General features: G+C 41.1%; 1 protein-coding gene across 2 annotated transcripts in view; it reads left to right on the top strand.

The window, feature by feature from the left end:
- Window positions 1-14,221, top strand: part of PPIL2 (peptidylprolyl isomerase like 2) — a 63,261-nt gene that overhangs the window by 18,787 nt on the left and 30,253 nt on the right. For both annotated transcript variants that reach the window (XM_027689344.1, XM_027689346.1), the window contains 4 exons: window positions 5,849-5,924; window positions 7,271-7,431; window positions 8,974-9,049; window positions 10,239-10,345. In XM_027689344.1, the coding sequence (XP_027545145.1) occupies window positions 5,849-5,924; window positions 7,271-7,431; window positions 8,974-9,049; window positions 10,239-10,345 (420 nt within the window). The remainder of the gene's footprint in view (window positions 1-5,848; window positions 5,925-7,270; window positions 7,432-8,973; window positions 9,050-10,238; window positions 10,346-14,221) is intronic.

Here is a 14,221-nt window from a genome sequence, read left to right on the forward strand (position 1 = left end):
GTTCTAAAACTTTAATTTAAAAGCAGGCACTTTTAAGCTTGCATGATTTGAAAATAGGGGACAAAGGATTCCAGGATTGTTATTATAGAAATCATGAGTTAGTATGCATCTCATGAACAGTTAATTGCCACTAACCAGGACTAATACAGTCTAATTCAAATAGAAAAATATTTTTCATTTATGTCTAAATTTAAATTAAGTGTAGCCCTTCTTCCCTACTCCCCAGTGCTTCACAGCATGTTTTTAAATATTTTTACTCTGTTCCTTTGGGCTTGTTGCTGTTCAAGCTAATGCAATGAAGTAAAATGTTTATATCCAATGGAAGCAAAAAATGGAAGATCTTTTTTCAGATTGCAAGCTCCCAACAGAATGTAATTTCAGTGTAACTGCATGGTTGGTAATGGATTTGGAAATATAAAAAAGGACAGCATGAGTGGCTAAAAATGTGTCTGGGCAGCAGTATGGAAAATGAAGTTATTTTGAACAAATAATTGAAATGTGCAGTCACTAAAAAAGTATTTTTGTGTGTTTTATAGGGTTGGAATTGAATGTATGTATAAAGAGTGTGTTCCTCTTACTTGCCTAGCCTTGATTTTTCACAGATGCCGTAGTCCCCTAAATCTCAAAGGACAAGAGCCAGCAGTTTAGTTAGTCCCTATGTGGGATTTTATCACTGCTTTTCATCCTCATTCTGTTCTTGGCATTTTTCTGTCTTGCTCAGAGGAGTAACTGTGTTGGCACAAACCAAGTGTGTTCTGATAGCTGGGCAGAACTGGGGCACTGGGTGCCAGGAGGGCACAGCCCTGCATTGCCTGCACCTCTCTCAGTGTGAGGAGATTTGTTCCTCTGAAGGAAACAGTTCATTAGGGGTTGTTGTTAACTTCTGCAGTGCTGTGCTCTTCCTAAATAAGTTTAGAAATAGCAAATGTCCCATCTTGGAATGGCACTGGAAGAGGTTTGACCATCTGTATGACCAGATAAAGTTTGACCTTCACCAAATGGGTTTTTAATTATTTTTTTCAAGAAAGGGTTTTCAACCAACAAACTAAAATGGCTTCAGGGTGTTGAAGGAGAATTAGGAGCCTTTTCCTGCACTGCACATCACCCACTGCAAACTTGCATGTGTAACTTGATTTCTCCTGTCAAATGCTGCCCCGCTCTGACTTGCTCTGTTGAGGCCAGGGTTCAGCCTGAAGTGGCATGACTGGCCTGGGCACTAAACCTGCTCAAGTGTGTGTGATATAGAAATGTGGTGTTATTTTCTCCTGGTATGTTCTTCCTATAAATTATTGAAAGCCAGCCTGGTGTGTGCTGTGCAGGCTCTCCTGTTGCCAGCCCTGCAGGGAGCGTGGTGGCTTCACTGTGCCAGGCTGTGCCACCCGTGGCTCTGTTCCTCAGCCAGAGGTCATGGCTGCAATCTGCTGTTTCTGGGTCTCACTGCAGCTCTGTCCCCAATCCTGCTGCTCTTAAAAACCTCTCGGTTCTGGGTTGAAATCCATCCCTTTGTTGTTTTCCCATTGCCCCCTGTGAACTGAGCACTGTGGTATCCAAGAGAGCTGCAGTTGGGAGTGAGTTGGTATCACTGACCCTGCTGTTTGGCAGAAAAGTGGATATAAAGGAAGTTGCTAGAAAGACATTCTTTGCTTTGCAAATATCAGCTGATAGGGGTGTCTGTGATAGTGTGGTTAGCAGTAGAAATCAGCATTTCCAGAGGCTGACTCTGAATGTCCTGGGAAACAGATGAGGTACCTACCTGTATTTGGTAGTGAAATACAACATGATAAATGGAAAATACAAATAATGTATGTTTACAGATCATTTGTATCATCATGTTTTTCCTTATTGATACATAAAGGGAATTCCTACAGCTGCTAGGGGTGTTCTTTTACCAGAATAGCAATTGACCTCAAACTTGGCTTCTCTGTCCTAATATATATAATGTAAAAAAATCAAAAAAATTTGTTCTTTTCAGAGGAGACATAATTGCATAATATTATTTTTCTGTTCTGGGTGCTAAACATTATTCAAACACCTATCATAATCCTTCCCTGTTATGTTTTCTGCTAAGCACCATCTCAGCTGGTAGCTTTGAATTTTGTGTCCCATTGCTATAAAGTTTACTTGTTAAAAAAGGCAGGTTTTTTTTTAATTTGAAACTAAAAAAAGCAAAAGCACAACTTTAGTTGTTAATAATACTGTCTTACATTTATGATGCTCTTGTCTTTGCAAAGGAATCCTCAGTGCTTCCTACACATCCACACACAGAAATTGCTTTTTCCCCTGTTGAAATGCAAATGTCCTGGGGTAGAGTGTGGCAGTTTTTCATCAGCATATGGTGATATTATCCAGCCCTGCAGGGCAGGAGGGAACGAGTGATACCAGACCCTGTGTGTGAGATGGATTACCAGACCTGGAGTGGAGTTATTCAGGCAAAAGAGGCCATGGATTCTAGTTTAATGTCTTGCTGATAATGCCAGAAATACATGGGACATTGTTCCATGTGATGCCCTTCCTGGACACCAGCACTCCTAGTATGACTGGATACTTTAGCTCTTTACCTGCAGAGAGTCTCCCCTAGTAGATCCATGCTAAAAAATGCATCTTCTTTGCACTGCACAAGAGGAGGGGCAAAAAGAAGAAAAGAAAAAAGGGTCTGGATAAATGCTACCAGGTTTGCTCCTGTGAAAGGAAAAATGAAAGGCTCATAGTGTTATGTGCTTCCCTATGTCAGCTTTATTGTTTCTATGTAACCTAATCATCTGGGCACAGGACGTGGTTCCCAACAAGCTGTTGGACAGCTCTGACATTTGTGACAGGAGGCAGAGCTGGTGAGCAGAGCTGGTGAGCAGAGCTGGAGGTGGGGGAGCCCCACACTGTTCACTGATATTTCCCTCCCCAGCTATTCCTCTTGGCTCTTGGTGTGACAGAAGGTCAGAGCAGATTTCCTCACCATTGTGGGTGAGGGCTCTGAGGGCCAGCCCTGCTCCAGTGGGTGTGCAGAGGAGCTGGTGAGTGGAACATGGTCACATGTGGAGGTACCAGCCCTGAGAACAATCAGGGATCCAGCACAGCCAACCAATGGCAAGGGAGGAATCAGCCTCCAAGAAATCACACGGGCTAAAACTGCTGGTTTAACCTGCTTTTTGGCAAGTTGTGTGTATGGTGCTTAAGATTAACAGAGTTTAAGCTGTTTCCCTAAGTAGGTAAAACCAGAAAATGACAGGAAAAAAACAAGTGGAATAAAACTTGAAATTAATAGTTTTCAGAGTTTAGCTTTCTGGAAAACATTAAATATGAGACTTTTAATAGTCATGATAGTTAGCAACCCTTTGAAGACTTTATCTGTGCTAGTGATTTGCTAAACAGGAGTTTATGGTTCGTAACCTTAATAAGAAGAGCCCTGAGACTGCCAACCGTGGTGATTTGAATGCATATTTTTAGACATGCTAAGACAAACAAAAGTAGGCCGAGTTACTCTTCATGGTTCATCTTCTGTTTTGGTTTTGTGCACTTACACAGAACTTATTTAAGTTCTTTGAACTCTAGTCCTTAATCTTAACAGGGCTGGGAACATCACCATGAGCCTGGCCTTTCTCTGACCAGGAGCTTGAGGCTTTGGTGATGTGTGTCCATCCATCTGCCCATCCCTGCAGCTCCTTGTTCAGACTGCTCTGGTTCTGTGCCCAGTAACTGTCATGGATGCAATGAGAGGAGCTTGGCAGGCTAACTATTAGTGTTTAGGCAGTTTTCTTCCTGAAGTGATATGTCTAAAGACTGGGCACACTTCTAAAATTTACATAGTCCTACCTTCAAAAGATGTGTCTCTCATGTTGTGGGACTCAGCCCCATCAGTGAGGAAATGGATTGTGTCTTCTGCAGCACAGGTTGGACTGGTCAGGTGTGTTCCTGCTCTTGGGGGTGGGAGAAGCAAATGGTGTCTCGTGTTTAATGTTCACTGCACTGCTCTCACACTTAGCATGCTAATTCTAGTCCACACTTATTCTAATCCAACTTCTCCTGGTGTATCATGATGCTGCATTTTAGAGGGAGGAATAAATATGTCCTGGGTGTCCTGTGTAAGATGATACTCAAGTTTCAACTTGAGGAACTATTTGTGAGGTTTTTTCCACTGACAGAGGGAAACCTGTTTTGGAGCAGGTGCATGGGTTGTCCCCCTCCTCAGTGCTGGTGACTCTTGCTTTGCAGAACCAGGAACACAGGGGGCAGTGCTGTGAACCAAACCTTTGGGAAGGTTTCCATTTCAGCAGATGGCCCATGTGGATGTGATGGAGGACCTTGTGCAGAAGACCTCAGTGTCATTTCTGGGGTTTGGAGTTGTCTCAGATCTCCTGTGGTCTGCAAGGAGTCGGAGTGCTGGTGTCAGAGGATACACAAATGGTTAAATGGTTAAGAAATGGGTCCAAATTTCCTATTTCTTAGTAGTTTAATTTAAAGGTTCTCTGTGTCTAATGCAAGATCTTAAAGAGAAAAGCTGTAATTTTTTGGCAGTCCATGTCTCAATGCAGATCTGTTGGAGGGGTAGAGTGGGACAGGCAAAACCAGAGAACTGTTATATAGTGATTGGGAAAGCCCAGAGGTCAACCTTAGAGTGCAGAATCACACAGCTTGATTTCATAAATGTGTTTGGGTTTTACTACCAGCAATAAAACTAAAAATGCACTCTCTGGTGGAAGGATACCATTTCAGGGGTGAATAAAAGGCATAATTAGATCACTTAATGAATTATGGAGCTCCCAGCTCTGCTCGTATTACGGGTTACTTTTAGCACAGGTGAAATTGTCAGAACTTCAACACTGGTGGTCTGAGAAATTTTGTTAAATTTGTTTGGGATAATATATAGTGTATATAAGGCTATTCATGTCAGGTCATAGTTCTTTGCATAATATGTTGCATTGTTTTTATCCTGACCTTGAAACTATTGCATATTATTCTGTTACTCTGGTATTTTAGTTTGAATTGTTTTCTGTAAGATAGAATTTCCATAAATGACTGGGTGTCCTGGACTGATGTTTTGACCTTTCTGTGCTCCAGAGGAGCTTGAGGAGAAAATCTTGAAGTAACTGTAGGAAGAGGATTAAGGACTGTTTAATAATAGTATAATGTAACCTAGATCACCAGTAGGCATTCCTTGTCTCACTCTTTCTAACAAAAGGTCAGAGTTTTGCAGGAAGTTGCCTAGAGATAGTGTAAAGACTCCCAGTTAATGGACTGGGTGTTTTTGCTGTTTTCCTCCCGTGGTCACTAAATTGAGTTTTCATAAGAACATTTTTGTTGGTTTTTTTTTTATTTTTAAACATAATTCTGTAGGCACTAGTGGAAAAAAAACCCCACAACTGTCAAAACAGTTGTTACTGCAGAGACTTGCTCTGAGGTTCATTTGTGTTTTGAAATGCATTGCAACAGTTCAGAGAGCATGTGTAAATCAGGCACAGGTTATAAATAGAAGGAGGTGGCTGATGTGCATTTGACCAAACCACAGAAGGAAGGAAAGAATCAGGGGATTGCTCCTTGTTCTTTCTTCTCACTGGGACAGGGTAGACTCAGCTCAGTTCTGTCAGTACCTTCTGTAGGCAATAGATGTGTAACCCTGTGTTTGGAACTGAATTCCAGACCCCTGGGGAGTCTGTGTGAACAGGCTCATTGCTGATGTTCCTTGGGGTGATGGCTTTGTATTTTTTTATCTTTCTGTGGTTTGGGGAGTATGGAAGTTGTTCTGTGTCCCCCTGTTCTTTTATTATGGTGGTATCTGCCCTTCAGACTGGTCTGTTGCATGGAACTGGTGCCCACCAAGCTCTCTGATATTTGTTTTTTCAATTATTATTTTCAGGATCCAACAAACCTGGATAAGTTCAACGTCTCGAACTTCTTTCACGTTAAGAACAACATAAAAGTAGTTGATCCAGGTAAGGATGAAATGAAGGTGGGCTGAGAAAGCACCTGCCCAAATGTGGCATTGGCTCTGTTTTCTGGATGGACATCCCTCAGTGGCTGGTGCTTGGAAAGCTTCTTGGAAACATGAATAACTCGTGGAATCTGTCCCTTGCACATCAAAAAGTGTAAACATATTTTGGAGCAGAGACACGAATCTTTGAGAACTCATGAACTGTCTCTGTTGAGTGCTGTGCACACAGGGGAAGCTTTCCATGCCCTTGCAGAGTGAGTAGGTACATGGGAGAGGGTTGAGAAGGCCTGTGAGCCTCGTACCAGAACCAAGGCAAGGGAACCTCCATCTCCTCACCCTCCTCTGCTAAACCTCCTTCATATTTACCAACAATGTACTGCCCATCCTTCTGTCTTGGGAGCAATGGGCATCTTCCAAGTAAGGTTTTCTCAAATAATCCCAAAATTATGTTTTGGGTGAAAAGTAAAATTTTTTTTTCTAGATACCTCAGACATTTGATTCTCATTTATTTTGTGATTTTTTGATAGCTAAATGCTTAGTGATATCTGCTAATATTAAACTGCTGAAAGAAAACAATTCTCTCCTTTGCCCTTGTGGGTTCCTATAGACCTGTTTCTAATGAAGTCTGATTGCTAATTCTAAGCAAAGTGTGTTTCTCTGGGTCTTATGCTTATATCTGTTTTTGGGTTTTTTTTTAGTTTTCTTATCTACTGTTCTGCAAGCAAGCATCTTTATTTACCTGCTCAGAATAACTGGGTATTATCTCAGAAATGGCATATATAATATCTAGCAAGTAGTAGGCATATCAAGATAGAGAACAAGTGAAACTTTTAAAAATTAAAAAAATAAAATTAAAAACTAAATAAATCAAGTTCTACAGTCCAGTCCAGCAGCCTCCTCCCACAGTATCCCATGAAAGATCTGATCCAGGGATTTTGGCATCATAGGCCTGGCCATTCAGTGAGGAGATGAAGAACAGAAGTCTATATTGTATCCAACTGTATTTTGCCTTTATTGTTCTATAAAAATTTTCCAGGACTTGAGTGGACTTAGGTAATTTCTCATGGTTTCAAATAAATTTTTACGGTAATTGGATTAATTTTTTTTTCTTTTCTTGTACATTATATTGGCATTTATTGTGCTATATTTCGAGTTACAGTGTCATAAGTGTTGCTATTTGTCACTGTCTGCAGGAATAAATATAGTAACTAGGCCTTTTTGTTTTTTAAAAAAAATAGAATTAATACCTGGCAGAGTTTTGTGTGATTAGATATGTCATAAACTGAAGGAGAACAAAATACAATGTTTCTTTTAACTCTGAAGTGATTTAACCTTTGTCTTACCTAGATGAAGAAAAAGCAAAATTAGATCCATCTTACTATTTGAAGAATACAAACACAGAGACCCGAGAGACTTTGCTGGAGCTTTATAAGGAATTCAAAGGCGATGATATTTTAGCAGCTACTATGAAGGCTCCTGAAAAGAAGAAAGTGGATAAGCTGAATGCAGTAAGTTGACTTCATTTGCAGTTTGGCACTGACTGACTTCTCCAAGAATGGTAGTAGATGTTTTTCAGCTTAGAGGTTGTATTGCAGCAGAACCAGACACTGCTCCTTCTGTTTTCTGTCACGTGGAAATTTGTCATAGATGAAAATATGAGAATTGTATTGGGATTCCTTAGAACAGCATTGCATGTGTCAGTGAGTTTCTGTTTGTTAAATCATTGTAAATGAACCCACACATTTGAGAACTGGAGCACAATAAGAAAGAAGAATCCTTATGATGTGGATGTTGGCAGAACCTTTTTCCCAGGTTGTAATCTCTCACTTTGAATTTGTTTATCATTGCTTCCTGCAGTTATTGGCAGAGAGAGCACACCTTGAGGGCAGTGCAAGTGAATCATTTCTGGTGTGGGCAAATATAGAAATCATCCACAGCTGCTTCTCCATTTCTTTTTCCACTGGAATGCAAGATTTTAGTGGAATATTTTAAAGGATGTTCTTCCAGGTGCACGTTACTCTGTGTTCGTGGTTCTCAAGAGAATTCATCTATATCTGGATTTCCTACATCAAAGGCTGTTTGTAATGGGCAAGACAGAGTATTCTTGTGCCCTGTAATAACTCTGGGATGTGTGTGCCTGCTTGCTTTGGTTACACTTCCATGAAAATGAATAGCAGTGCAGCACACAGCTCTTAGTGAGCAGGCTTAGGGATGGATTAGGGAATGCGTGTGACCAAGAAGGAGGATCACATTTGCTCCTTTTTCAGGGCATTGTTGTGTTATAATACAAAAAATGTAGGGAGAAGAAAAGGAGGGCAGAGACAATGGTGAGCTCTCCCACATTGGGGAGTGGGACCATCAGCTGATGGGGTGGGTGGGCACGGCTGGAAACTTCCTTAGGGTGCAGTGAAACCTTGTGGAATGAGCACTGGCCTGGCCTGGATTCTTTACAGGCATTGCTGCAAAGCTGCTAAACCTGTCTCAGGGTTTATTAGATCTTTGTAATTTACTCCCAAATCCATGTGTGACGTTAACATTTCCTTTCTGCAGAAGATTTACAGGGCTCAGAATAGGCAGTGGGAGCCCTGGGGCAGAGCCTGTGCAGGCAGAGGGGCCCTGGGTGAGGGCTGCTTTGCTCTCCCCTGGTATCTCTGTGCTTCACTGCTTCCCTTCCACTTGCTCAGCAGCAGTGGAGGCTTTTACAGATGTCTTGCCAGCACTGCTCCTTTCCTATCTCCACCTGTGGACACACAAATAAATTCTCATAATAGAATCTTTGCATAGTGATGTATTAAAGTGTAGTGGAAACATTAAGCCCCTTTGGCTCAGCTCATGAGCAGCCTTAACTACAGTTTATCAGAGCACATGTTGGGGTGGCAGATGGGGAATTATTGCTGCACTGGATATCTGCTTCCTTCAGTAGGAGCTGGAGCAGAAAGTCTGCCCTCAGAAGGATGACATTTGTGTGTTTCTAGTGCTTATATGGTATCTTTAGGAGATAAATTCTAAGATCTAATGCCTTTTTCATGTGCTTTTTCCTCTGCAAACAGGCTCACTATTCCACTGGAGCTGTGAGTGCTTCCTTCACCTCCACTGCAATGGTGCCTGAAACCACTCACGAAGCAGGTACCAGAGCTGTTTGTTCACCTGCCATTTTCCAGTGTGCTCCTGAGCACACACTCATTGATTAGCACTGAAGGAATGCATTGATCATTGGTCAGTACTGATGCCATGGAAATGTATTCCCCAGGCAGATATAGACTCACTTTCCAGTGAGCTCATTCTGAAAATAATGGAGCAATTATGAATTAGCTTTGGCTTTGAATGGCAGTTACTCTTGTTGAATGGAAGTTAATGAGACATTTTTTATGCCTGAGGACCACAAAGTGAGATATTCCCTTATGTAAGTTAGGAATGAAGTAGGATCTTTCCTCGGATACCATACAAAGTCTTGCCCACCTTTTTGGCCTGCCTCAGTATTGGTAAGAAGGACAACAAATTTTGTGGTGATAACTTTTGATTCACTGCTTTTTCAGGTAACATGAAAATACATTTTAGTATAATAAAGTTTTCCTTTTATTCTCCAGCCTAAACAAAAATGTATAAAATTTATTTAATTTGGATATTGATTAAATAGCTGAGTGATTAGTATTTCCAGTCAAAGAGAGAGGTCTGGCTTTGGGCACTAAAATTCAGACATCACATACTTAGGCAAAGATTGAATACATCACTAAAACCATGTTTCCCAAGTTCAGTTCCTCTACTTGGTGTATTACAGTGATTTGCAGGTGACTCTTTAAGTATTGAAAATATCTGACTAACTGGACATTTTGACAAAATGGAAGTGGAAACATCCTAGATTGATCCTTTGGTTTGACTTTCCAGAAATGGCCAGTAACAGCTTGATTTGTTTTCAGAGCTGGGTAGTCTCTGTATGTCAGCAGTTTGTGGTTGACTGATGACTACCTGCTTGGCTTCCAAGACTGACAACAAAAAATTTGGTTTCAAAGTAAAGTTTGTGGTTGGTAGACATTACTTGAAAATTATAGTTTGTGATACTGAATGCTTCTCTGATTTAAAATATAGATTATATTTTTGGTTCTCAAGGAGTTGGTGGTTTTCTATGATGGAAAGTGTTTTGCACAGAGATTAATATGAGGTGATTGTAGATAAATTGCAGGGTACAATCCCTGAAGACCCAGTACCCAGGGGAAGAGGTCAGACAGGGGGATCTATGAATTGTTTTCTGATGATTTCTAGAGATCAGTGAGTAAGCTTCCAGAGAGCTAATTATTTGTCTTTTCCTTTGCTGCAGCTGCTATTGAGGATGATGTTGTGAGATACCAGTATGTGAAGAAGAAGGGATATGTGAGACTTCACACTAATAAAGGAGACCTGAACCTGGAGCTGCACTGTGACATGGTACTGTGGGCATAGGATGTGTCTGGAGATAAGAAACAGGATTGGAGCTGGCAGTGGAAATGTCAAAGGAAAACGATAGTGTGGAGTTGCAGTAGATACAGATAAATAACAAGCTTTCAGTGGTTTTAATGTGTTTTCATACATACACAAAACTCCATTTGTTAAATCTAGGTGTTATTTTATATATAATACTACTATATGTATAAATGTTCTTTGTAAGTAGTCCCATCATTTTAATAGACATGCCAAGGTCCATGTTTAGAGCTTCAAAGGGACAGGATTAGTGACCCAAACAGTGACAAAGAGGGAAGAGAGAAAAGAGAAGGCAGAGCACAGAGAAGAGAGAGTAACCCAAGGTTACACAGCAGGTTACTGACAGAACCAGGAAAAGAAACCAGTGAAACCAAGAGCAGTCTGTCAGCCTGAGTATGTGTGGTTGAGATCCCCAGAAATGGTTAGATTTGTTTTTAAAACCTAAACTTTACAGAACAGACCTAAATGAAAACCTTAGAATATGTTTTTTACTTTCTGCTGTCTCAGTTTTAAAAGTTCAAGTTTTCAAACATCTTCCATTTGCCATTAGGAGAAGTTAATTTTAAAAAACAACAGACTAGAGTTTTTTTTATAGTCTGTACAGTCTGATTCTGGGGGAAATCTGTGGCTCTTAAAATAATAAACATGGCAAGACTTAGGATAGATGGATGAGTTGTGGCAGCACTGACGTCTCGGACGTCACTGCTTGATAGTGTGTTTGCTTATTTATTTGTACAACCACATCTATAAAAGGAAAAAAAAATTCAACATGAAAAGCCCAAACCTTCCATTGTTTGCTGAGATTTTTGACTCAGGAGATTATAGCCCTGAAGGTGGATGTTTTAGAAAGCTGAAGGATGCAAACAGAGGTTTAGATGGTAAAATCTCTGCTTGTTGTGAGACCTCACAGAGTTTGACAGTAAGTGATGCTGGTTGGGAGCTGGGGTGCCTGGTGTGAGATCCAGAGATGTACTGGGAGAATGCATCCATTTCTACCTGTGACAAAAAAAAGGTGCAAACAGCATAAACCTTCCAGCTTTCCCTTCTCTTCCTTTCTCTGCCAGGAGTAGGCACAAGATGTGTGCAGACATCTCGAGCTGATCTCTGAGACAGTGTGAGGATCCCCACAGCAGTGCTGGGAATCCTGCAGGGCACTGCCATCCCTGCAGGTGCTTCCCAGGCTCCTGAATAGGAACGGGGTAGTAAGGCAAAAGGCAGAGGAAGTTAGTGCAGCAATATTTGGGGGAAGCAGCAGAAGGAGCAGATTGCACTGACTCATTTGTTTTGCCATATGTTCCCAAAGTGGCTCCTGGCTGGAGCAGCCTGACTGCAGCTATTCCTGTCAGCGGGGGCTTTGGGGCACATATGTGACCAGTGTCCCTCCATCCTGAGGACCCAGTCTGAACTGTTCATTATAAACTTCCTGTGTGATAGCCATTGTGTTCCTTTTTTTTCAGATGAATTCCTGTTCATCTCCCTTTCACACACAAAGCTCCCTCATGTACACATTGGAAGTGTGTGCTGTTTTACACAACCAGACATGCTTGAACACTGGCCTCCCACCATCTGTTCCTTTTGTGTTGATTAAATCTGTGTGAATTCAGCAGACCTTTGGCACTGCCGAGGGGAAAAAGATGTATATTTAGAATAAATAGGAAAAACTCGCTGCTTTAGGGAGGTTTTCACAACATCCACTTTAGGTCATCATCCTCAGTCTATGAAATCAGTCCTTTCTGGGAGGCACTTGTTTTTCTCCCTTTACTATATAAGGAGTTTGTGCTTCTAACTTTGGTTTTCCTGCATCACACTGAGGTTGGGCACCTCAGGTCACTGGGTGCAGACAGAGCAAACATCTGTCACAAACATGTACACAGAGCAGCCACGATGGATCTACTGAGGTTGCAAAGACACAGAAGATGGAGAAGTGCCAAAATCTAAGCATTGTTAAACACATGTAGTTCCCCCTGCCTGTGAATCTGCATGGAAACAGCCTTAATCATATGCCAAGTGTTTATCAGCCCTTCTGGCTTATCCAGTGCACAGGCTGAGCCAGTCCTGGGAGCTGTTTGGAGCTGTGTAGGGAAATGGTTTGTGGACAAAATCTGGTTTTCTTACAGAAGTGTAGAATGTGGGTAAGGTCCTTGAATGCAGTCAGGGGGAGCTGGGCTGTAACATAATGCTCACCCACATTAATGTGCACTGGCTTTTTTGTTTAATTGCTGAGGGATATCCTGTGCTCTGGTTATTCTGGAAGCCACCCCAGCAGTGATCAGATCTGTGCAGGACTGCAAATAAATGATTGTGAAATGCTTGAGGAAGCTCGAGGGGGAGGTTGCTATATAAATATGGCAGATAAATACTGTGTCCAGTATACACTGTGCAACATTTGAATTGCATTTTAAAATAGTCTTATGGTTTAGATTTCAATCTATAATTTGAGATGTCGTCTCCTCACTAAAATAGAGAGCAGCAAGTGACATATTTGCTGTTTAAGAGTGTGTGTCTGCTGAGTCTCCAGTTGTATATTCATGCCTCTGGGCTGTATTTAAGCAAAATATTCTTGCAGTTGTGCTCTCAGCACTCTGCACTGCTTCTCCCCAGGAACTCTTGCCTTCAGGACCCTTCTTGGGTTCTCACTCCCTCTCCCTTCATAGCTCTGTTGTCTCCTTTCTTTCCCATTTTTTGTGAGCTATCTGGCAGTATGGATTGTTTGGAGTTCAGTCCATATGGACACATGGAAACTTTTGTTTAAAGATAAATCTAGGATTCTTCACATACAAGTACTTTAAGCTGTCAGTCAATAAGATTGATAGTGATGAAATTCTTCCTAGCACCAAAAACCTAATCGAGAAATGTTTTATATTGATCCAGGGGAGAAAATCAGTGTTGCAGTGTGATTGAAGTCATCAGTTACTTTGTGACATGATTCAGAAAGAGTATGAAATAGGGCTGGAATCCAGATATTTTCAGTGCTTGAAATCACTTGTTCAGAGCACCAGAAAACTTCAATTATGTTCCAGAAAGATGATGTGTGGTTTAAGTTATTGTCCTGAAAAATGCAATTAAAAGACTGGGGCAGATAAGCTGGATTTTCTTCTCCCCTTTTGAATTTGTGCCTCAAATGAGCAAAGCCACACTCCTGTTCTCTCTCTGTGTCATAGCTGTGTGCCTACTGCTCTTTTTTGCCATTTGTTTTTCTCCCAGTCTTCTTGTTGAGATACAGCATGTTCCTCCTGATGGGGACTAATCAGGTGGCCATTTTTGGGGACATTTTCCAGGAAGCTGAGTTCCCCTGTGCATAAGCAACATTTGTTGTATAAACTAATTGGATGCAAATTTACAAAAATGCTACTTACCAGAAGTAATTCTGGCAAGTACAGAAGATTTAACAAGTGTCATCCTTTCAGTTCTAGTCTTATGCTTTGCCAAACAAATAAATTATGAAGAAATAACTGATGAAAGGCAATGAATTTCACTGGATTTCTTGTATTTTATTTACTGTGATTTTTCTGGTCTCCTCAAGTTCTTTTAGCTGCTTTAGTCAGGAACAGCTGTATATTATCCATGTGTATTCTGCTGTATTAGTTACTAGAGTGGTGCAGTTATACCTTGTAGGTGGTGGAGCAGCCATTTTTAAAAATCTCTATATATGTATATATGTATAAATACATAAATGTAATGCTCAAGAAGACCCTGGCAGAATTATGAACCCTTGGTTTGTTGTCCCTCCCTTCTCTCCTTTGTGAATTCCCCTCATACAGGTGGTCACTCTGGGTGATGATCTGCTGGTTGAGCACATGCTGCTGGTGGTGATTCAATACTAATTCAATACTAACCCAGAAC

The sequence above is a fragment of the Neopelma chrysocephalum genome, unplaced genomic scaffold (genome assembly GCF_003984885.1).
Source record: "Neopelma chrysocephalum unplaced genomic scaffold, ASM398488v2 Primary Assembly neopelma1_77, whole genome shotgun sequence".
Taxonomy (NCBI): Eukaryota; Metazoa; Chordata; class Aves; order Passeriformes; family Pipridae; genus Neopelma; species Neopelma chrysocephalum.